Source organism: Botryllus schlosseri, chromosome 8 (genome assembly GCF_051294905.1).
Source record: "Botryllus schlosseri isolate E-star chromosome 8, Bs_hap1, whole genome shotgun sequence".
Taxonomy (NCBI): Eukaryota; Metazoa; Chordata; class Ascidiacea; order Stolidobranchia; family Styelidae; genus Botryllus; species Botryllus schlosseri.
Window position 1 is genome coordinate 11,485,751 of NC_137243.1, and position 26,008 is coordinate 11,511,758.

General features: G+C 40.3%; 2 protein-coding genes across 11 annotated transcripts in view; one reads left to right on the top strand and one right to left on the bottom strand.

Annotated features, from left to right (window-relative positions):
• LOC145444330 (E3 ubiquitin-protein ligase rnf213-alpha-like) overlaps nt 1–11,234 on the top strand; it is a 70,083-nt gene extending 58,849 nt beyond the window's left edge. For all 9 annotated transcript variants that reach the window (XM_080322284.1, XM_080322287.1, XM_080322289.1 and 6 more), the window contains 16 exons: nt 625–795; nt 1,615–5,697; nt 5,759–6,609; nt 6,676–6,823; nt 6,886–7,058; nt 7,179–7,303; nt 7,458–7,551; nt 7,611–7,725; nt 8,117–8,328; nt 8,387–8,543; nt 8,601–8,645; nt 8,726–8,803; nt 8,870–8,989; nt 9,076–9,271; nt 9,330–9,465; nt 10,817–11,234. In XM_080322284.1, the coding sequence (XP_080178410.1) occupies nt 625–795; nt 1,615–5,697; nt 5,759–6,609; nt 6,676–6,823; nt 6,886–7,058; nt 7,179–7,303; nt 7,458–7,551; nt 7,611–7,725; nt 8,117–8,328; nt 8,387–8,543; nt 8,601–8,645; nt 8,726–8,803; nt 8,870–8,989; nt 9,076–9,271; nt 9,330–9,465; nt 10,817–10,976 (6,864 nt within the window). In that variant the 3' untranslated portion in view covers nt 10,977–11,234. The remainder of the gene's footprint in view (nt 1–624; nt 796–1,614; nt 5,698–5,758; nt 6,610–6,675; nt 6,824–6,885; nt 7,059–7,178; nt 7,304–7,457; nt 7,552–7,610; nt 7,726–8,116; nt 8,329–8,386; nt 8,544–8,600; nt 8,646–8,725; nt 8,804–8,869; nt 8,990–9,075; nt 9,272–9,329; nt 9,466–10,816) is intronic.
• Nucleotides 1–26,008, bottom strand: part of LOC145444355 (uncharacterized) — a 141,358-nt gene that overhangs the window by 98,062 nt on the left and 17,288 nt on the right. The window lies entirely within an intron of this gene.

Sequence of the window (26,008 nt, forward strand, 5' to 3'; positions counted from 1 at the left end):
ATGTGCGAAAACACCTAATTTGCGTACGTGAAGTCAAAATTTGGTCAAAATCAAGTTTTTTTAGATCAAAATCCTCCGATTTTTAGGTAAAAAATCGCCCTAGTTATTACACCTCACATAGCTCAAATACGTGAGTATGACGTCATAAATGGTGAAAACATTTTTGACCGCCTACGGCGTGCGTAAATTATGTAGGTGGTACGCGAGCACTGCATAAAACCTCGAAGTGGTACGCGGTTGGAAAAAGGTTGAGAACCACTGCATTAGGAGGAAGTATAGGAAACCACAGTCGACTCCCCCAAATTTGGACACTTTGGTTTAGCTCACCTTTGGCCGAATTAAGCGGAGACATGGCTTTGTTTTTTAGAGTAATAAGCGTTTGGCGCTAGGATTGAATTATAGCTTAAATCAAAATGATTTATTGGTTTCATAGATTAGTGTTTAATTTAATTTTATAAATTACTATTGACAGTATATGAGCTACAACTTTGTTCAGATACCGTTTGCTGTCTTTTGTCATTGCTCTTTAAAAAATTTAAATGTCTCAGCTCTGTTTTTAATAGTAACTGTAAAGGATTAAATATATTTATGAGTTTCATCTAAAACTAAACCTCTTATGTCTAGGTTCACATTGTGTCGTATCAGTGTAGTGCACACACTGACGCCGCTGGAATTGAAACCATTTTCAACCAATGCTCACAACTACAAGCCAATCAGAATATTGAGACTTATGCAGCTGTAGTTGTTTTGGATGAAATTGGCTTGGCTGAAGATTCACCTAACATGCCTTTGAAGGTATTTAAGTCTGTGTCTAGTGTGTTAGTGTGTTATCTATATGTACCGCAATTGAAATGCCATATATTATTATATTTCGAGTATGGCTATGACACCAAACTTCTTTCCCCTTTTTTCTGTAATAATCATGAGGTCCAGTAATGTTGGAAATGCATCAGTAACAGGCTACTAATGTGAATATATTATCATTCATGCATTGTAACTCTGCCAGCTGAATATTTATTTATTGTGGACACTGGTGCTTGTGCGAATATGACATTTTGCTGGAAAGTAGGAATTTGTACACACTCGAAAAATGAAATACAATACCCACGGAAAATACTTTATTTTCCTTAATTTCATTTCCACACCATCTCATGATGCCGAGCTCCTTTCAGGAAAGCCTTGGATACCGTTTTTACAAGCAAGATGTTGGTGTGAACCAGCCAAGGCTCTGAGCCACAATTTTGTGACCGAATAGCCGGTACCTAAGTCGCTGCTAAGGTCATTCCAATACGACTTATTTTCTCATGTAGGGTTTGCCATAGTGCCTCTGTGATCCGAATAATAGTTTTGTAGAGCATAGTTTTTATAGCTGATGCTCTTCCTGCTGCAACCCTACCCATATTGTTTGGTCAGGGACCGGCTTTTCGATAGATTTTGCTTGTCGTCGGCTCAGTTTTAGACTGCCGCCGATGCAATTTGAATATGGTCCTGCAGATTGCGATACCAGCACTCTAATCACTTAACTATGGCTACTTCCAAAGTAATAACCTTCATTATTTCTCAGACATGCGGTCATTTTTTATGTGAAATGACATCATACTTTTTGTTTCATAGGTTTTGCATCCGCTCCTTGAATGTGGAAGCACAGAAAATGGTACACTGACCGAATTTGATCCAAAGAAAAAGGTTGCATTCATTGGCATCTCAAATTGGTCACTTGACCCAGCAAAGATGAATCGAGGAATTTTCGTGACTAGAGGCAAACCATCTAGACTAGATTTATTGGACACTGCAAAAGCCATTTTTGGAGATGGTCATAACCACCACAATGGCAGGATACGATCTTTAACAGACGCATATATAACAGTGTACCAAGAGCAAAAGAGAGAGTATTTTGGACTGAGAGATTATTACAGCTTGATGAAGATGATTCATACCTCCATCAGCATCAGAGACACTGTAGATTTTGATGTATTAACGAAAGCAATCCAGAGAAATTTCAGCGGTGCTGATGGCAGAGCAATCGAGCTTTTCTACAATCAACTAAAATATCCCAGGCCAGTCGTGCCTATACCTGTTCAAGAAATGGTTGAGGAAAACCTGAATGACGACAAGTCTAGATTTCTTCTCCTGCTTGCCAACCAATATTCATCTTTCAGCCTGCTCCAAAATTTCATTCCCAACTTGGACAAAAATGTTCAAGTAATCTTTGGCTCGAGCTTTCCCAACGATCACACCTACACGGAAATATGCAGAAATATCAATCGAGTGAAGGTTTGCATGGAACAGGGAAGAACCGTTGTTCTTCTAAACTTGACAGATATCAATGAATCTCTTTATGATGCCCTTAATCAACACTATGTAACGTTTGGTGGCGAGAGATTTGTTGATGTTGCACTTGGAGGTCACAGGATAAAATGCAAAGTTGCTGCCGGTTTCCGGCTGATCGTCATTGAATTGAAGGACAAAGTGTACAATGAATATCCGATTCCGTTGATCAACCGTCTTGAAAAACATCACTTGACATCTGAAAGTTTGTTGAGTAATCACCAAAGAACGCTATCACATGATATCAACGATTGGACACAGCAGTTTTCATACATTCCAGACTCACCTTTCAAAGTTTCCAATGCATTTCTTGGACATAATAACGACTCTGTCAGCTCTGTGATTATTTCTCAATCTAAAACTTCGGAAAATGAGAAGGAAGATGGTAATGTAAAGCACAGGCTTCTCCAATCCGCAACTATAGATGCTGTCTTTCGATTGCCGAAGTCAGGATTGGGTGGGGAAGGCATTCTACTATTGAACGAATATATTAACCGACAAAGCCACGGATACCTGTCAGACTTGCTGAAAGAAAAATTGAAAGCTGCTGACAAAAACTCTCCCACACTTTTGGAAATTACAACGTTTTCCAATATCCTTTCGGATTCAGATCGTCGTGAGTTGGAGAAGCAGATAGGTACTGGGGAGAACACAGTTATGTTGCTGTCGTTGCAGCAATTCCAAACAGAGCAGGAATATTCCAAAAAATTACAAGACTTTGTCAAATTCAACAAGAAAAGGAGTGGAAATGCATCAGCCGCTGGAGTTTTGCTTATCCAATGTCCTCAATCACACAAACATGTTCAACTCATAGCGTGTGCTAGATATGTCCTTAAGAACATGCTTTGTCATACTGAATTCAACAGAAAGACTGTTATTGCGATGTTGCTTTCGACCGAACGTGGATTGAAAACATCCAATGATGCATCAGAGCAAATGACGCTCACATTGCAGCATAACAATGATTGTGAAATCATCTACGTTGACGAGTTGAGGACCACAAGCCGCAGCGTGAAGAAGTCGGAGGAACTGCACAAGAGCTCAATAGCAGATATTCTTGAAAACAGTCTGAGCTCATGCGGAAAGGATGCAGAGCAAGATCATGTCATTGACCTTCCAACTCTGATAAAAGACTGCATCTGTGAAGCAATGACCAAAGTCAAAAACACAGAAAAAGACGGACAGCGTGATATTGATCGGATTCAACTGTTATCCAAGTTGACTCTGGATGAACGGAAAGGAAAAAAATTCATGGAAATATTAATCAAAAAGATGATCCACATTTTTAGGGAACGAGAGAGAGACAATACTGTAATATTGGATAATTGGGTTCAACAAGAGGCATGTTCCCTGCAAAGGTTGCAAGAAGGCGGTACATTTTCGAAAACTTTGTGGTTATGTTTACGAAGACATGTGTCGCTTCTCATGGCGTACATACTCAGTGTCATTGACAGGGAGGATAACCTTGATCTTATAGCTGAAGGCGACCACTTGAACAAACCTGCTCATGACTTGTGGCTCGATCTGTTCTCTGAATGCAAGGTAAGGTGGAAACATGTTAAAGGATCCAATGAATTCACCATACCTCCGAAGAAATGGCTTAATATCACAGGAGATGGGATCAGAATACCTTTCGGCTTTCTTATCCTGGAAGCATTTGACACTGTTTGGAATGGTACATCAGAAACAGCCAAAGAGATAGAAACCCGAAGGAAGATCTGCTGCACTGTATTTAGACTTACTCACGCAGGCCTGAGCAAACCACTCATGAAGGCTTCTGTATTGTATGATTATACCGCCGCGTTTGCCGCCGAACTGCTCTTGGCTGGTCTAGCAACCTACCCGGAAACTACAAAATTTCTGGCTAATGTTGTTGTGAAAATGGCGCAAGAAATGTCAAAAGACATCAAGCAGCAGAAGGATATGCAGGAAGATACATTTATGTTGATGTATATCGCTACAAAGGAATATCAAAGGGAAATCATGATTGTTAATGCTGCATTGCATCTGCATCAACAGACCACTGAAAAACTTGAAAAGTGGTTGCAATCCGCAACCTGTGGTGACACTCACAAGATATATCGCGAAGCCGTGGTTCATTTGCTTGAAGAGGGTAGTAGGTTGGCGCTTGAAATTAAAGACTCCGAGTCTTGCATAGAGTGGATGAAATATACAGAAAACATGCATCCAATATTGGACAAAGCCATTGATCTTATAAATGATGAACTGGACAGAGCAGCTATTCAAAAGAAGTGGGATCCAATTACAATTCTTGACTTGCTTCTACTACAGCTGCTTCCAGATCCGTCCGATCAGGAAAAATTTAAAAGCTACATTGGAGTAATTTCATCTCAGGCGAAATTACTCTTCAAAGCAGCAAGTAGGTCAAATATCGACGGCCAACAATTCTTGCGCATCGTCTGCAATGTTCTTCGGAAATATGTTGAAGAAATTCGACTGCGGCTTGTGATATCGTGGGGAAACAAAATGTGTAGGATTTGCAGGAGAGACTGCAATCGACCCATAGTTCTTGCGTGCAGGCATTATTTCTGTGTTGAATGCTTGGAAAAGCACCTTATGACCCAACAAGAATCCAAAAAATGCTTCTCATGCTCAATGACACTGCCGGACGACTTCAATCTGACACCAACAGATCTTACCCCCAATCAAAAATCGGAGGTTTTGAAATTTCAGCAGAGTTGCACAAGCTTGTTCCTGGAATATTTATCGCAGTTCGTTTTCCGAGATGCTAACCGTGGATCAAAGCCATCAGACACCGGCAGTCCCATAAGACTGATTTTTGAAGAACTACTAATGATTGGGAAAAATGATGGGAAAAAAAGCGAGCTGGAGGCGTCGGGCTTGAACCTCAATCAATCAACGCGTAGTAGTATGCTTTCAATTTTGTGGAATCATGATGAGGTTGAAACGAAGGAGATCATCGACGAAATATTGGATGACCAGGTTGATACTGAAGTTTATATCGCGACTCTGCTCCATTTTGAAAGGATTCATAAGCTCGAAAGGTTTGAATCGACCGCAGAATGTCTCCAATCTGCACAAAAACATGTGGTAACATTTCTGAAGACCTTTGGTGAAGATGCTCCAAACATGTCAGTAGAATATTTGAAAATGTTGGCCGCAGCCCGTTGTTCAATTATTACTTTTGTGCAAGCACTCACTGATTATGACGCTGATAACAGGGATGAGAATGAGAAAGCTGTAATTGATTCTTTATTGTACAATGTGAGGAGTGCAATCATGACATCGAAGAGTCAGTTGATAATGGAATTCATTGTAAAAACCGGATGTCGCCTATATGGAATGGGCTGGTTTTCTGAAACATTAGCCAAGAGCACGGGTATGCAGGTAAGATAATTTTATCGTATTTAAATGTCGACAGTCATTGATAAATATTTTCCTATTTCAGGGGTTGACTCCTAAAAGGTTACGTGAAGAACGGCAGCTGAAAACCTTGGACTTGTTTTCCTCACTCGGTGACACCTACTCTGAATTACGTTCTCAAATGCAAAAAGCTGCCTTTGCGGATCAGACAGAAGCTGCTGAATTATGGTTTGCTGAATTTGCTGACGATCTTTCAACAGATTCTTTATTGCAAATGCTGGCAGTCGCAACTTCAATTGCTGAAAACAATTATTGCAAAGATGTATATACAGAACATTTTGCTAAAAAATCTCAGACTATGAAAAATATATTTGATTCCATGATGTGGATGGTATCAGATATTTGGCCGCTGATTAATAATGCAATGAAAGGATCCGAACAGGACGCGATCAACATGAAACTTCTCCTTCTTTTGATTCATAGCACACTTCAAATTGACAGAGATCTCTTGTCTAATTTCAAGCTTTTGATGACGGATCCCCAGCAACTACGAGACAAGTTTTGGCCTGCAATGCCCGCATCATTCTATTTTTCAATGCCTGAATCACTTCGACTCGAAAATGGCAGGGATGCTATGTACCAGTGTCCAAACGGTCATTTCTATACCATCAACAATTGCACTGAACCTCGAGAAAAATCAAAGTGTCCGGACTGCGGTGCAGTCATCGGAGGCATTTCCTACAAACTGGAAGTGGGAAACCAGCGAGTCAAAGGAATTAATGAGACTTCACAAGCCGGATATATGCTGATAACTGACCAGAAAAACTTGCAACAACCCCAGGATCGTCTATCACCTCAGACAGCATCGGTTTTACAACTCTTCGTTCATGCCGCTATGCTCGTGGGATTTCATAAAAACCCGGCTTCTGCTATTCAGTGAGCTGATATTAAATTTTAATAACCTGTATAGTGTAATCAACGTATCTTTGAATTATTTTACAGCATTTTGGGCAACAATGTGGATTCTGCCCAATATTTGATCACACAAATCGAAAATAATATGACAGATTTTTCGAATTCCATCGGGAGGAATAAAGATGAGGGGATATTAATTCTCCTGAGAATAGTGTTTCAACTGCTTCAAGTTCTGGTCAGTATCGACATCTTTATGACATACCATGCGCATCTAACTAATACTGTCTTTCGAAACAGCAACCCACAGCCAAAGTGAACAGTTGGGATTCTATGAAATCTCGGACAGAATTCGAACACCAATTTCGTGATACCTATCTCTTGCCGGTGTTTCAAAACCTGGACCAAGTAATTCAAAATGCGCAAGAGAATCTCAGCAAAGCTGAAGATATGACGTCAATCAAGTTATTCCGGTAATTATCTAAGAACGCATCCCTATATTATAATTTGCGTAGAAACGGACTTGTTTTCCTATCATTCACTATCAATCCGGATGGTAATTTTCGATTTCGAAGTTTAAAACTTTCTTTCAGTCTTGTCAATGAAGTTGACAATGAAAGTGATACTCATCCTCGGTGGAGCTTATGGGACGTAACTCTACATCCAAGTGTGCAACACCTTATTCAATGCATACGAGATAGCCACTCTCTACAGAAAGGTAATGGATTGTAATATTTTTTGTGACTTTAGGACTGATAAGATAACGTAATGGTAGAGTGTCCGGCTTCCTGATTGGTAGGTTGTGGGTTCAATCTGGGTTCAAATTGGTGTTATCATATCTGCCGGAACGTATTTATGTTTTGTAATCTCAGGAAGCGTACTCCAAGCTCTTCTGGAGACACCACATATCGAAGATTTGAATTATCTGCATGGAGTACTTCAATTACAAAGAAAGATGGTTGAACGGTAAAGTCAATACACCAATTTTTGGAAAGATTTCGTATAAATGTACACCTACGTTTCAGGTATCAAAACAAGATTGACTTGAAAGAGGCGGATGCGATTGAAATTGGGGAATTTTTGTCTGAATTCCTCTCATCCCGGGTTCCTGCAACTAAATACATACAAGCATGGAATTCCGTGAGCCAATTTCATTGCTATTGAATTGCAATATAAATCACTAGTGATAACTATGTCGGCAGGACTACTCCATTCTAAATTTCTCGAATCCTTGTGCAATTGTGCATCTTTTGTTGCTAAGTTGTTATAATTCCCATTGTGGCATAATACTATCGCCATCCTTGAATCATTGTGTAGCTGTTTAATGTAGTGCATTCATGGTGACGATACTTTGTGATGGCTTTAATCTGAAAGTCTTCGAGGAATGAATATTATTTCAATGAATTCTCAATTTACGTGATAAATTACATTACAAGATTTTTACCAAACACCATATCTGTGATACTTGAAATAATAGCCTACATTCAGATGAAAATTAGGTGATGACTTAGAGATGTCATGTATCTTCTAGATGCGTGATCAACTGATAGAATGTGGTGAAACAGACAGACAAATGAAAATATGGTTCAAGGAAGAACTGAATATGACTACAACACCATTATCTTACTTTTTACCAAGTACGAGAGGACGGGGTAAATGTGCCAAACTGTTGGCTAAGCTTCTTACAGCAAAACACAATGATTTCCTGCAACGATGCTTTGAAATTGCCAACTTCAAAGGAAGGTGATTGCTGTGTAGAGTGTATGTTTTCAGCAGGATTTCAACATAAATTTAATCACAGTGACACGGAATTGGAATCTGATTTACTTTCATGGAACAACTACATAGAGATTGACAAAAACCAGGATCTTGTCTCAATGATATATCGTCATACATTCCTCGTCACGAATGGGAAACATCGTCACATTTCTTACAATCTCGATGCTCTTGAGAAACAAGTCAGCCTTGCCTTATGTTTAGAGTTACAACGTTTTTAAACGGGTGTTTTTGTCTAGGCAAGAGAAAAGTTTCTACGCAACAAAAAGAAGATTTTACCAGAGGTATATATTGAGATATATCTGTTTTATCCATTCTATTTGCAAATTTGGTCACACACTCACTTTGCTGATGTAATTTCTAGAGTCTGTCACGAATCAAGTATCCTCAAGACATAGGAATCGGCAGGGAATGGAATAAAGTTATCGAAAAGACAAAGAAGGTTAATATACCAATCACATATCAAATATCTGTAACCTTTTTATCAAACATGTCTTCTCAATTTCAGCAAGAACCACTCTCTCGCAGACTCATTCAAGCTCTCAAAGAGCGTGTCAATAATTACACGTCTGCTGAGATTTGCGAGGGTGTCAGAACTTTAACATACGCCATTAGCTTCCTTGCAAAGGTAGGACCATTTTATAAAGCTATATTTCCTCAGTACGTTTTAGGATTAAATTGAGGACCAAAAAACTGGAAATTTCAAATTTTCAGGTTGAAAGTGATTCCGATCGGCAAATGCTTGAGTATCTTGAGAACGTTCTCCTCCTTGAAAATAACAGAACAGCCGTGATACCACGCTTTGCTAAAATTCGTCACACCCTGGCACTATATCAATACTTCACTTGGCGAAGAGCAGTGGGTTTCATTCAACAAGGCCTTCGGCCATATAAGGAACTGCTGTGTCAAAGTAACGCATTTAAATTGTGCCAAAACCTTGTTTGCATCAACCGCAGTTCCATTTTCAGTGAATGAAGAGCGAATCACAGATAGACCGACTCTAGAACGAATAACTAAAGCATTCAGGCACATGGACGTTGTGTTATTTCAACAACGATTGAATGAAATGCTCATCAAAGTTCCCGATTTCAATGAAGATTGGAGGTTTGCCAATAGTAGCAAATTTTTTGACAAGAAAATGGTGGCATGGCCGAACATTTCATTAGAGGATATTCATTGTGATTGCAAGACTCATCAATATTGACTTGAAAACTATTCTGACAGGGGGGGGTCACTGAATGGTCAGTAATGACCTGCTTATATAGTGAAATTTCAGCCAGGCTTGCTAGGGTGCTCCATTACTATTTCCTCACGCTCTCATGGTCGTACGAGAGAGAGAGAGAGAGAGAGAGTCTTTATTTTCATCGAACCAAAATACATAACAAACGGCAGTGATGGTGGTACAGAAAATATGCGTGCACAGTATTCGGTATTAGATAGGAATGATCGATAAGACCGTGAAGGTCATCTAGTCTGATCACACCAGCATCAAACAGGTACACTTGACTCAGAACAGTCTGGCTGTGAAAAAATGTTTAGTTAGGAAAGGAAAATATAAAAAAAAAATTAAACAATGGTAGCAAATGATCAATGAAGCAATGTCTGGGCGAGGTAGGGCAACAGTGTTAGTGTAACGACAAGAGGCGATCAAGTAGGGCTTTTTTGAATCTATTATAAGGCAATTCACGGATATGTGATGGTAATGCATTCCAGATGATAGGTCCCGAGTAGTCGATAGATCTCTTAGTTAGGTTGCTATTGGGTTGGGGTAAGTAGACGTTTCCTTTAGACGAAGATCTCGTGTAATGGGAATGGACATGTTTAGCAGGTATGAAAAAGTCATCAAACACAGGAGGGAGACTATTGGAAAAATATTTGTGAACAACTTTTGATACTTCGAAGCGATACAGTTCATCAACTCGCAAAATTCGATGCTTACGGTAGTAAGGCGATAAATTGGTACGTAAAGGTACAGATGAGATCAGCCGTATCGCACGGTTTTGCAGGGTTCGAATTCTGCACAAAAATGTTGTACATGCATTTCCCCACACTACGATTCCATATTGCAGGTGCGAGTGGAAAAGAGAGAAGTAGATGGTTCGTAGTACTGATCTGGAAACCAAAGATTGGAGACGGGTCATTATTCCCACACACCGAGCTAGTTTTGATATTGTGCATTCAATATGCTGCTTCCAAGACAATTTGGAATCAATGGTGACGCCAAGATATTTTGCTGAGTACGGCATCATTATAATAGCTCGAGCCGAAATCTAGCGACTGATACTGTATCTGAAGTGCCATTTATGAGAGACTTGCCGAGAAGAATGTCACCGTTTATGTTTAGTGTCTGATTATAAATGTACAATGTACGTACACAGACCCTTTGATTTTCCCAAAATTCCATCTTGCTTCTTGATATTTCTTGGTTTGAGTATTTTTGCAATTTCTCTTTCAGTTTGGTTGAGGAAATTTTTCCTTATTTGGATCTCCTTTTCGTCAGCAAGGATGAGGAAGAAGATGCCTGGTTCGATAAATTACCGCCTGAAATTACCTTCAAACAAGTGTCACATTTGTTTGAATTGGCTGTAAACCATGTACAATGTGCAACAGAATAGCACATTTTCTGAACAAACTTGGGTACATTTTCAATCAATATTTTCGTGAACTTGGGTTGACCAATAGATTTGGTTGCTGATGTCAACTAGCCAAGATTAAATGAAAATTGAATATATTGGATTTGGATATGTAGACAAAAGTGTGATATCATTATTATTGTGTAATTGCTAATATCATTGTTATAACTTTCCATAGAAGCACCAGTTACAAAATGTAGAGCCTTGATTAAAATGTAATTAAAACTTCTTTTCAAATAATATTCGATTTAATGACTATTCAAACAGCAGAAATTGAAAAGGGAATTGAAATAATAGAGTAAGATAGACTTCAGTGATAAGTGTCCAGACTGGTAGCCAGGCCTGCTAGGGTCATTGGTAACTTGATATTCAGGCGGGTCTTAACAACTTACGAACTCCAATGGAGGTGGTAGTACTTTACCAGAAAAATTGATCTGTTTTCAATATACTATTACAGTTTGTCAGAGAAAATACTCGCCCGTTTTAATGAAGGTTTCCATCCCGTCCATGTTTGAAATATTCAAGTAATCCTTTGTCAAAGGGGCACTGCGCTCTAAAAATGATGTGGTCTCAAATTGAAGGTAAAAACGAACAAAAATTTTTAGCCGCGGATATTTCCTTCGGAACGCCACCGTAATGGAGCTGCAATTTATTGAAATTTCTACAAGACCAGCTGCCGCGGCTGCTTAACCCGTTACATGGCACGATATCTTCGTCGCACTTGCTCGACGCGATTAGGCAGTCACGCAGAGAACGAATTTTAGATAGTTGTCAGCCGATGTAATGAAGGAAATGTGTCTAAGTTTCGTTCTCTGCGTGACTGCCTTATCGCGTCGAGCAAGTGCGACGATGAAGACATCGTGCCATGTAACGGGTTAAGCAGCCGCGGCAGCTGGCCTTGTAGAAATTTCAATAAATTGCAGCTCCGTTACGGTGGCGTTCTGAAGGAAATGGCTGCGGCCAAAACTTTTTGTTCGTTTTTACCTTCAATTTGAGACCACATCATCACATCATAGAGCGCAGTGCCCCTTTAATATCCCATGAGTTTGTTGAAAAAATTGAAAGTCTTCATGGCAGTTATGTAGTCAGATTCAATTTTGGAAATTATGAAGTAACTCAAACTGCAATTTCAAATTTTTCTATTGCCTTAATTCAAATCCTTATTGTATTATTAGTTTATTAGTTATAATCTCAACAATTTCAGTGTCAGCAAATCGCAAAAAAGAACGCGCGCCCTGAGGAGAATTTTTTATATACATTTACTGTGGCTGGGCTCCATCTCTTTTCGCTTTTAAAAAGCAATTGAGTTCTGCGGTAAATCGCTGTCACGACAACGTAAAAACCAATGTGTTCTCCAACAAACAATTGCTTGCTGCAACGCGCAAAGACGTTCTTCCTGCTTCTCAACAAAGCAATATGGTATGTGCATAGGCCCTGTACGGAGGCATAACGCCACAATTACATTACATGTTCACTATTCTGGACTTTATGGTGCAAGACTTAAAAAGCCTTACAAGGCTATATCTCCATATTTCTTGTCTAGCGGCATATGCAGGACCGTAACTGCCGCACCCCAAACCCCCCAATTGCTGGAGGGTGCAAGCTCGAAGGGCGCCCAAACTCAGTTGTTGTTCCGACTGACCAAGTGCTGTTCGATCTGTTTTTAATGTGTTATTGACGCGAGACTCTATAAGACGATTTTGTACTTTATCGATGCAGCTGACTAGATGATCCCTATCGTATCGCTGCAATCTGTATTATATTTTTGAATGTAATTTTCCTCAATAAATACTGTCTCTCTGTCTCACAGCACACAATGAATGAACCACGCTTTCTAGGGCAGGCTTGGACAACTAGATCATTCTAGTTGTCTAATTTCATTTCAGTTTTCTCGTTTGCTGTTCAGCTTTCTGTGGCATGTATAAGTGCCATCTTGCCTAATATATAATATTCTTTGCGAAATGGTTCTCTGCTACTTCCATATTAATATCGTCACATGATATCGGTTATCTGCCTTGTGTGTGTGTCGATAATCAGTATCAGTACCGGTGTCGGCTTACAAAAATCAATATCGGTCGACCTCTACTCGAGACTAGGACGGTCAAGACAGACATTTCATTGTAACTTCGAAGAACAGTAGAGTTCCACATTATTATTGGCATTTTGTCTATCGCAGTCCTGAAACTATAGGAAAGTAGGGCCAGAAATTGTTCAAACTGCGTAAAATTACCATATTATGAATGCGAATCATTCCGTATCACTCGAGCAGAATTGAAAAAATTGAATTGAACAGGATTGGGCTGAAAACTGAGCAGTGAACATAAGGACTTGGACTCGAGTCAAAACACCAAGACTTGGGCTCCCTCTACAACAGTGGTCGGGAACCTTTTTCGGCCGAAGAGCCATTTTGGCCCAATATTTTCAATAGTAACTCTTAAAGAGCCATACATGTTAATCAACTGCTACGTCACAGTGGAACGTCCGTGACGTATTGGTAGCACTAGTATATGGGATTCGTAGTGAACGGCATATTTTTCTGCAAATATGGATAGGTGAAGCCAAAAATGGTCACCACAGCAGTATATTCCCACCTCGTGATGCGGCAGTGGGGTTGGGGAAGGCAAGAGTGTGAACCATCCAATGGTTATTGGTAATCTTCTATCGATATTTATCAATGACTAGATTTTGAACATTTTTATTCCCAAAATCACCGTATTTTCATATTTTTTGGTCGAAAATAAAGCGCGAAAGGAGAGATAAGACAGACGGGCCAAGCCTCACCTGTGACAGTGCAACTCAACGCAAATAGCTTAGACTTTGTAATCATTGATATTAATGAAATGTAATTGTCGCGCTGATTTTGAAATCTAACTATTGATCGACGTCCAAAATATTCGGCGTAACGTAACGTTGCGTTACACATCTACATTTTACGGCGATGCTAGAAAGCTAATATCCCATCAAGAAAATGAATAGGTATGGCGTTGTTTTTAATTTGAGTTTGTATTTGTGAATGTCACTTCCAGAGGGCATTTTATTTCTCGGTGTGGATCAGGAAGACATTGTGTATTTGAATACTGCATTGTCCTACAAGTGTCGCCATGTCGGCTATTTTTTTCGTCAATCAAGGTATCGTGCAATCTAAGATTTCTAGCCGCGCGATGGTTGGTATAGATCGAATTCACGAGCGGTATTAGTCAACGGTGCGACAGCAACTTAAATTGCGGGATTTTGAAGAGGTTGGTACGTGCCCCTAATCCTGCATAACCCACTGTCTTGGCCTCTCAAAGGCATGTTTGTGCTGCCTCAAGAATAGTTATTTTCGTCGCCTTGAAAATTTACCAACAAGTTGCTGCAATATTGATAAATAAGGTATAAAATAAAAAATTTCTCAAAGAGCCATATCTCATACCCAAAAGAGCCATATATGGCTCGCGAGCCATAGGTTCCCGACCACTGATGTATAGGCTATATGGCAGTGGTCGGGAACCTTTTTTGACCGAAGAGCCATATTGACCCCATATTTTCAATCTTAACTTCCAAAGAGCCATACGTTTTAATCAAGTAATACGTCGCAATTGAAAAATCGTGACGTCATGCTAGCGCAAATTCGTCGACTTTCGTCAGTTATGCAACATCAGGTTCGTCTTGACGATATTCTTAAATGCGAGGACCCATGGGGACATAAGTAGGCGGAACCAAACATGATGGTCAATACACAGCAGCATGTATAGTTGCTTACCCACACACTGTAATGTGTGATGCGTCAGTGACGTGGTTTCAGGGGAGGCACGTGAGACAGTGCCTTACCTGTCTACTAGATTTTGAACATTTTCACTACGAAAAACACGAAACTTGCATATTTATTGTTCGAAAATATAGCGTGAAAGGGGAGGTAGGGCATAGGAGAGGCACGGCCGGGATTAGCATAGCGCAATTCATCGTAAATATCATAGAATTTATAATAACTGATAACACTGGTCAACACATATTTTAGGCATACAGAGTAAGAATGGTTTTGGTGGTTCTGAAGGGCGCTGATTCCGAAAATGACCTTAGTTTTTTTCAAATTGGATCTTGTTTTGGAGATAACCCATGGGGACGACATGAGGGTTCTTCATAGTCAATTATTATCTATTGAAGTGCAGTTTTTCGTTCTGTTGACCAGTGTATAATAATTGAATGTAATTGCCGCAACGATTCCGATTTGATTTCTCAATTCTCAAAGTATTCGGCGGTAAGACAACGTTGTGCCACACGCCTACATTTGAACAGCAACTACAAAGCTACGTTCTAAATCAAGAACGTGGATCACTATGGCGTTGTTTGTAATTGCAGTGAATGTCACTTCCACGGAGTTCATTTCTCGCCGTAGATCAGGAAGACAATGTGTATTTGAAAACTGCATTGTCATACAGGCGTCGCCTTGTCTGCTATTCTCATTGAGCAATCAACGCATCGTGCAATCCGAGATTTCGTGGCGCAGGCGAGACAGCAACTTAAATTTGAGGATTTTGAAACAGGGTCCGAGCCCCTAACTCTGAACACGTCACTGTATTCACCTATCAAAGACATCTTTATACTGCCACAAGAACAATTATACTGGTCGTGCTGAAGATTTAATGACAAGTTGCTGCAATATTGATAAATTATACACAAAATTAGAATTTTCGCAAAGAGCTATACTTTATGCCCAAAAGAGCCATATATGGCTCGCGAGCCATAGGTTCCCGACCACTGCTCTACAATCTACTTACTGACTGGACTCGGTGATGAATTGAAAATGAAATGACTCGACTTGACTGGAGTCAAAATTGAGATTGACTTGTGACTCGGAACCTTGTGACTTGGTTAGGGGCGGCGTGACAAAGTGCTGCTCCAGTCCTGGAGGGAGGGGTTCAATAAGATTCGGTGCACTAAAAGCTGCATTGAAGCATCCTAACGACCTCAAGCGATGTTAGAAATGTGTCGTTATCTCATAATTACGAATACGATTATACTCATTTCTGTAAATTTCGCATATTTACTTATTTAGTCAATGTAGTACCCATATACCCATATTATAATGAAAAATTCTGGTGATACTGGTAGATGAATAAATCTGCTCCCAAATACTCGAGCTCGTGTTGATTTACGATTCAGTTTTCATTGTTTTGCATATAACAGTAGTTCCCAACCGGGGGGGGGGGGATTTTGAAAATTTTAGGGGGGAATCTGGCTTCGGCGTTGTATCGGAAGGCATACTGCGTTCACAAGGTTTATAGATTTTTATGGTATAGAACTGTTGAGTACAAATTATTTCTTCATAATTCTACGTTTCTTAGGCGGATTTTAAGCTGGGTGTATGTTTAATGTCTCCCGTAGATATTACACATCCTGATAGGTTGAGGCTCGCGAGACGATCTCGTTGGGCCCGCGACAGCCTCTCGACCAAATTGCTACTGAGCCGGAAAAAGTCCAATCGAATTCAGCACAAGGCCGCTGGTGAAATTGTTTAACGTTTTAAGCCAACATATGAGCTAACGTGAAAAACAAACCAAATACATCGATACAACAATAGGCCATAGAAACCGGACTTGGTGATTTATTTTTCGTCACCGGCTACCCGACCGGCAGAAAAACAGGTCAAATTTAACTGTACTTTATCAAAGTGTAGTACTGTCCGCATTCAACATGAATGATACATATCTGAATATGTATGGCCATTAATTGCTCAGTCAACAAGTGTTTGGGCGTTAAAAACACCATTTTTAGTCACAGGTAACTTTTCAGGGGGGAATTTTAGCTCAAATATCGGCCAAGGGAGCCACGAGACGAAAATGGTTGGGAACCACTGGCATATAACCTACTCACCACTCGTCACCACAGCCAGGCAAAGGCCTAACATGGGTGGGACACGAACAATGCACAGCAATTAGGGCCTGGCACAATGATTCGAGTACTCGAATCAGAATCGAGTATTAATTTTAATGATTCGAGTCGCGAAGACAATATTTTCGGGTAGGCCTACTGAAATCATACGCTCCTCGACACTGAAAATTAATTTATCATCGCGAATTATAGTTTCGAAACTATTTTCCACTGTGGAAGCCTGAGTGTAAACCTTGATTGGCCGTATCGCAACATACGAAAAATAGTACAAAGCTACGAACATTATTAGAAATACCACATTACCGAAGTCATGATCATATTCTACAACATTGTCACAAAGTGCTATGAAATCGGTGTTGTCGAAAAAATACCAAAGTAACTTTAACGTGATGGATTACAGGCATTATATTCTATGTGTGGGCATAAAAGGTACATATTTGAACTTTGACGTGTCATTTCTGTTATGACATCATAATGAGTAATACTTGAATACTCGACTCGAAGCACAATACGGGATTCAGAATCGAATCACTCAAGTAGGCTACTCGGATTTGCCCAGCCCTATTCAAAACAAGGCCATTGTTTAAAACATGTTTTTATTGTGTTTTTTAAGCCATGACGTCACGAATATTCAATTGTGACGTCATAGTGGATTGACATTGACAATTGAAAATATAGGGTAAATATATGGCTCCCTTGACGAAATATCTGTACTATTGCTGTTGAACCGACTATTTTGAGGGTTCCAACCATCCCGTATCGATATACGTCGGCTATATTGATGGGTAATTGTCCGTAGGCTCATACAACATGTTTTTGGAAAGTATCTACACAATTAGGCCAATGGCATAATTTTACAACTTGAAAAATACAATTTATTCTAAAAGGTCTTTGTTTAAAACATGTTTTGAACAACGTCTTCTAAACAATCATTAGTTGTAAACAATCAGTTGTTTTAAATGCAAGCCTAACAGCAATCATTCCGAGGCATCAATATCGCAACATTCCTGTGGTGTACCGGTGCTAAAGCAGCCATATCGATTGCGTACAAATATATACCCGATTTTCGGGGTTTTGTAAAATTAACCACCTGGGTTGGTACGATTAGGAGCACAAAAAGGACTGCCTGCGCACAAAATCCAAATTTTGAAGTTGTTCGTTCAAGTGTGCCGATAAAGCAGTGGTTCCCAATCTGGGGTCCGTGAGAACGCATTTTGGGACCGTGATTACCTCGATGAATTTTGAAAAAAAAACACTAAAAGCTATCTTTTTACTCTTCAAGTGCACTGCACAAGTGCACGTGTGTCAAGGTCAAGCACACGAGAATGAGCTGTACCGGTATGCATTAAAATAATTCTATGGTGCTGCCTACAATCCCCGTACGTACATTGAGCTTATACTACAATACTAAATCGAAATCGCCTGGACCAGAGACATGCAACTTCTGGGTTTTTCCACCCAGTTCTGGGTTTTTCGAGTATCACCTGGGTTTCTAGGTTTTTGTCCTTGAAATCTGTTTTTTTTTTCAACATCATATGTTCGTCAGGTCAATTTTATACTCGAAAATTAATTAGTAGCTTAGTAAGATCATAATGTCGTGTAATGCACGCACTTCAGTTCGCCAATGCATGCATATCTGGAACTGTATGTGGATTTCGTTGTTATTGTGACGGCCTAACGAGTCTTCACCCTATTGGGACACTGTTTCACAGGCAACTCATTGCCGTCAACAGGGCCGTAACAGCACTTCGTCAGCCCCCCCCAAAACTTTGGTCTTGGGTCCCCCATAGGGTTATAGACCGAACGTCTGGGGGGCGAAGCCCCCCAGACCCACCTCCGGCGATACACTGTTTACCACTATTCATCATTTTCATGGGGAGTTTCTTCAGTGCTTTTGTCGCCTAAGCGCGCGAAGCGCGCAACATTTCTAAAATTCATGATTTCATCGGGCAGTATGATCGGGAATTGTATACATTGTTATCAATTTTTATCTTCTCTCTGCTCACGTAATCAGATTTGCCGGTAGAGCTGAGTGAGGTGTGTTTGAAAAGGTAGAAACACTCAATAATAACTAAACATCTTTGGGCGTATACCCGCTGGCAAGAACGAAACAGCACCTCGTCAGGCTCCCAAAACGTGGGTCTTGGGCTTCCATGGGGTGATAAAACGACACCCCCCATCACGTTGTTCGCGTTTGTCACGAAATTACCTGTACTGCATTGTGAGCCAGCGCGAAGCGCGAAAATTTTCGATAATTTATGATAAAATCGGTCAATCAGATCGGCTATTGCATATATAATATGCTATCAATTTATTGTCCTCTCTACTCACGTAATTAGATTTACCGGTAGAGATGAGTGAAGTATCTTGAAAACGGGAGGGCCCGTTAATAATGATTAAACATCTTTGGGCGGGCGGAACCGTTGATATGACTTCGTTACATGATGTTATTTCGTGACTTCCAGTCTGCTATATACAAAAATAAAGAACCGCCCAAACGTAGGCTTCTAAACTAAGAGACGCACACGATTTCCAATTGGTATTTCTTCACTGGCATAAAATTTTTCTCAGCGGGATGGTATTTGTTTGTGAGGTTCAGATTGCAAAGACAGGAACATTAGGTGCCAGTCATTTAGGCGCTTATGGACAATTAAACCTATATGTATTTTGTATATATAGCGGAGTCTTTGGTCTGCATAAGGGCATAGACCTTTTCGGCCAAGCTTTGCTCGCTGCCAATCGTTCTGGCACACTTATTGGAGTTGCATGCTATATGGCCTAAAACTTGATTGTATGTCTTGGTGGGTCGTGGTAATGGCCCAATACCCAATAATAAATAAAAAATGGCTACATGAATTCGCGCGAAGCGCGAAAAAAATTTGAAAAGATTGCATAAATTTTCAAAAAATACTCTATGATTTATGCTTATTCACGAAATTATTTTGGGCCCCCAATCGAGCTCGGCCCCCCCCCAATTGGGGGGTTTGGGGTGCGGCAGTTACGGTGCTGGCCGTCAATATGGAACCGTTGTCTTACAATTTAACACGATTTAAGACTTGAATGCTAGTATCCCTACAATAAATTTGTCGTGTATCAAATAAGTAACCTGTAAGGTAATGTATAATATACAATAGTATATTAACTTCCAACAGGGACACCCAGAGAGAGACGGTCGGACACCCCCAAGCAATTACGGTAGTCATAGGGGCTGGTTATCAGCACATTCGAATAAACCCTGAATTACATGATTCATCATCATCATCATCATTGGTTTATTAGCAATTTTTATCAGTTCAATACACCACAAAAATGCGATACAATGAAAAGACAGGAAGATGTCGAAGCGACATGAAGTAGTCTATGGAATCAGACACCCACTCAACCCTGAGTCCGCGGTCTCAAATGAGTCCGCGGAAGGTCCTTGGTGAGTCCGCGAACACAGGAATTTTCAGTAAATTAATCGGCTCGGCACACTTTTTCTTCCACTTCCGATATGATTTCGGAACATGTGATGGACAGACCTACGGGGCTCGTTCACTTTCGGACCAAAGTCATTGCAGCCTTACGGAGAAAATAGCTTCTTGGTCCGAAAGTGAATGAGCCCCGTATTGGGCTGAGTGATTTGCAAAATACCTATTTTGCAATGTTAGTAACCTTAATAGCTGTCATAAAAAAATGCATAGATACCTCAAATATGTGACTGGCGGCAATCAACTTCAATAGTGCTTTCAGAACTACATTCATTGCAGTAGAATTTATTACCTCGGTGACTTTTCGGGTTTCCCTTATCAAGAATTAACGGCACCATAAAAAGGATAAAGAATTTGTATACAATCTTTCAATATCCCATTAATATATTCCGCTGATTGTCTGTGTAACGTCTTCTGAGTATTGTATAATTTGATTCTCTATTATCCCTTTATTATGACTACCGGAGTACCGGTACAGCTGACTTTGGCCAGCTACCGTTCCTTTTTATTATTGCATTGTTACGTCATATTTTGCCAATTTGGATTTTGTTTGAATCTCTTTCTATATGCTTCTTATTGTGCCGTTACCTCTTGTTGATAAGGGCCATACGAAATTCCCGCAAGTTAATAAATTATACTGCAGTGAATGTAGTTTTGAAAGCAATATTAGAGATACCTCAATAAGCGATGATTGGCAACGTATATTTCAAACGCAAGAACAACGAAACAGCATCACTACAAATTGATCAGCATTCCAAGCATAATTGGTTCTCCTGAGATTTTCTGTGTCCTGGGCAAACCAGTTGGTTGCAAGTATCACAGGCAAAACGGATATGCTTTGCACATCTGTCGCATCATCCTGGTTTGATACCAATCGCGCCAGGTATAAAACCCCTATTAGCGCCAACTGGAATTTTTCAAAATGCCCTACATTTATGTTCGAGGTGGCCTATTACTAAAATTGTCACAAGCAATTCTATCACGGTCATAAACTCTACAATTTTGGTCGGATTGACTCGACTTTAGTACGAATGGACTCGGAATTTAATGCTGCGTGTTCACTATTACCAATTCACATACAGAATATGCCAGGTATAAACCCCTGGGACAGCTCTTTATACACTACACACGTATGCGGGACCGCAACTGCCGTACACCAAACCCCCATAATTGAGGGGGGAACTCGAAGGAGGGCCAAAACCATTCGTGAAATAACATAAATTATAGAGTGATTTTTGAAAATTTATGCAACTTTTTAGAAAAATTATATCATTATATCATATTCCGAAACGTCTCACTCAGCTCGACCGATAAATCTGAATGCATGAGCAGAGATAGCATAAAAAATTTACAGCTATATATATATAGATGCAATCCCCGATCATGATTACCGATTCAATCATGAATTATGGAATATTTTCGCGCCTCGCGCGGTTTATTCGAAACAAAACGACTGAATGAACGGTACAAAAATTTCGCTGAGAAGTAGCGGTAAAAAGGTATCGGAAGGGGGGGGGTCTGGGGGTAAAGCCCACCAGTAGTTAGGTTTATGGCCTGTGTGGCCCAATACCAACGTTTTGTTATTGAGGGGGGCTGACGAAGTGCTGTTACGGTCCTGCACGTAGGCACATTGCACAGGTTTCCGGTGCGATATACGCTGAGTGCTGGTAATTGATTATGGCGACTTGTTTACTTACAGACTATTTGGAAAATTACAAATCGTAGGGACATGTGCTAATCACAGAAACAATCTATAGTTGTCTAATATAAGTGGAACTCGAGATGTGGACTGCATTACTGAATAGTTGCTTGAATTGCAAAACCGACAGATGTGGAAAGACAGATTTAAGAAAGCTTCCTTGACTCAATTTTAGCTCATTTTTTTGTTGATACCGTATTACACTCTCTTGGATAGAAAAAAATATTTTTAAGTAATATATGGCTTGAGTCCGCGGGTATACTGGCGAGCTTGAGATGAGTCCGCGGGTAAAAAAGGTTGAGAACCACTGGCCTAGGCGATGTAAAGACGAGGCATGCACATGCACACTGAATAAAAGTAAAGAAGATAGTATAGAAAAAAAGAAAGCGACAAGAATAGGGCGGCATGTCATGGAAAGCGAGATCGATAGGTCAGTCGTGGTCCGGCAATCTTGAGGATGGACTGTATTTATTTAGTAGTAATTGCTTGTACTTCGACATGTGGAGATACTGTTCCACACATCAGGTCCGGCATATTTGATGGATCACTGATCTTTTCGGTCGATCATATGATATTTGGACGACGTAGACGCGCGTGTGTTGTAGGCCCTACTTGTGCGCTTGTACTTGTGTACTTATGATTGGGCATTTTTTTACTAAACATGCCTAGCCTGCTTCATTATCCGAGGATTTGTCTACCGAGAGTTACTTTCAACTGTTCTGATCACTGCATGGAAATACCCGAACATCACCCGCAGAGGTGGGGATGAGTGGCATTGTTTCGAACATTCGCGGTGCGGTCGTATAACACACCATTCAGTATTGACGCCGCGCACCAATTCTTTCATTGCAATTAGTTGAGAGGACAACAACCTATTCTTGTGAGATTTGCTGTGTTAACCGAGCAAAATGTATAGTATAAAGTGTTGTAATTTCAATATCAACCGCAAAAACTTACTTCTATTACTGCGTGACTGTAATAATGACTGTCAGTTTCCAGTTTCACAACGATTTCATCATAGTGTCCTATATGGTGTCGACACAAGCAAATCTCACGCCTCAGTGAAATTGATCCACGTCACAATTTCCATTTGGCTACAGGCAATTTGACGGTCGTTTTTGACCGGCTTGCCGAGCATTAAATTTGGTAAAACGGGTATCAATCGAAAGCTGACTCTGCACTGATTACGAAAATATAAATTTTATTCCGCTCGCGGCCCTGGAACCCCCACAATCAGCCTCGAGTTTTTCATTGTTATGGAGATTGGCATTGGGACGCAACAATGCTGTCTGGCTCATTTGCTTTTGAGCTACTCTCTCGTTTCGCCAGACAGCATTGTTGCGTTGCGTTGGTTTTTCCGAAATATCCCAGTGGCATTTCTGGCCTGGACGTTGAACCCGTAAGTTAGTTATTTACATAGTCTGTACGCCGGCCTACGGTACTACCAAAATTGTGAACGGTTTTCAGTTCGGTGATTGCTTCGGCTGGAGGCTGCACAAGTGCACACTGCACAGTGCAGGTGCACAATCTGCACATGCCTATCGCTAACTAGTATTTCCGAGTATATAGGTCTTTGGATACGACTGGGTTAGGTGAAAGGTGTTATCTGACAAGGGGCTTTAGTTTAGTATTATTATTAGGGACAGATCAATCAACCTAGAGTTAATCACAATAGATAGAAGTCGCTCATCGAGACGATGCAGCGCGCATAGTCCGCGTAGGGGAAACTAACATTTATGGACAAAACAAGCGATGTCATAAATTGCGACGAATACAGACTACTAGTTGCTACTAGCCGTAGCTGCGAATAGAAGTGCAGTTAAAATTATTTCCGCATCGCGATATTTTCTTGTTGCTTATCGGCAGAAAATCTAATTTTCGGCTGGCTCGGCTATGGCCATCCGTGAAATGGGACAGTACCAAATTTGAGAGTTTTGCAATCTGCAGGATCTGATAGCGAAGTGCTGTCGTGATAGGTTTCAAACCTGAAGAACACAAAAGTTTGTGCATGATCGATTGAATAGCCAAGAAAAAAAGGAACAATAGCAGACACCCTGTAAATCTTAAAATGTTAGGCCTACTCGAAAGGTTCCATCTCTAACCTATCTATCTCATTATAATTTGTAAATGCAACTTTTTATTGCTACTTATGTTAAAAGTAAGTGCAACTTTCTCAAGATTTTAGTGCAAAAAAAAACTTGCTCTAGTCACGATTTTCTCGATCATACATATTGTTTGTTGGGAGACAACGGGGTTAATAAAATTGTCATTTGCTGAGTTTCGTGATCAAACATAATGCCTAACTAACACAGCACCACAATTGCCGACTGACATTACCGAATGGTTGTTAGTTATTACAAGCTTGTGAGCGAATGTATACTACCACAACGGCGACACGAGCCATCAAACATTAACTATTGCCTACTGAGAAAAAGCTATTAGGTAGATTGAACAGACACACAGCGTGCTAAAGCGAACAGGGCAAATGCCGCGATGCAACGATTGATAGGGCCATGGCCCATGTTTACTCGAGTTGCAGACTTGTACAAACTACTGTATTTTCAAAATGCGCAACTCGAACTAGAACTAGAAATTTTGTCGCTTTTAAAGACTGCGGCGACTCTGACTAGGACTCTCCTCACTTTGGCAACGACTGCATACAACAGAATGCCGCTATCGCTATACCGATCTTACAATTCACCCCAAACGACGACACGTGCTTTCTAGTTGTTTGAAGACTTTTTAAAAAAAATATGCAACTCAGTGACGAGCAGTGAGGTTCATGGCTGGTGAGGCACTGATCCCCTCCCCCACACACACGGGCGCGCGCGCTTGAGATTCCTCATAAAGATACTCAAGGGTGTGGATAACAACGTCAGCAAGAGGAAGTGGGTATGCGAGAGCATTTTCCCTGCACCTTGTTAGCCGTTACAATTCTACCTTCCATAATACATATTTGATTTTTCTTTTAGTGAAATATTTAGTTGCTTTATTCGATTTATTACAGATTGCTCAACGAAAAGGATGAGAGGAAAGCCAAAAAATATTTTATTTATGGTCCTAATTTTAGTTTTCTATTATCCTTTGCTCGTCCAATCTCCATTTTTTACAAGATTGAAACGGACACTGTATCAGCAAACTAAGGGCGGAGATAATAAATTGAGCTGATGCCATAGAATGCTAATCGTGTGATTAAAAACCGCTAATCGTGACGCATTTTGGGCGGAGGTTCACAACTTCCATTATTTCTGGCTATCTGCGATTGACGTGACGCGGAAGGAAAGTCTTGTGTAATCAGTACGGTATGCACTATACAGCAGTTGTCGGGAACCTATGGCTCGCGAGCCATATATGGCTCTTTTCGGTAAATATTCGGTAAATATTTATTTTTGCACAGAATTGATCATTATTGCAGCGATTTGTTGGTAAATTTTCATCATGGCCAGTATAATTATTCTCGTGGTAGTATGAACATGTCTTTGAGAGGTAAAGACAATGTCGTCTTCAGGTTTAGGGGCTCGGACCCCCTCTTTTCAAAATCATTAAATTTAAGTTACTGTCACGCCAGCGGCCAACATTACTCGCGAATTCTATTCACCCGACTCCAAATCTTGAATTGTGCGATACGTTACGATACGGTATACGATAAGAGCATAGCATACATGGCGACACCCATTTCAAAACGCAGTTTTCAAATACGCATCGTCTTCCTGATCTACGGCGCGAAATGAACTGCGGTGGATGTCACAATTAGAAACTCGAATTACAAACAACGTCACTGCTATTTACGTTCTTGATTGGCAAGTATAGCTCAGTGTAGTAGCCTGCCGGCGATAAAATGTAGGCATGTAGGTAGAGCAACGTTATGTTACCGCCGAATATACTTTGAGAATTAAGAACTCGATAAGTATTTAGATTTTCAGAATCAGTGTGACAGTCACACTCGATTAATATCAGTTACAATAAATTATACT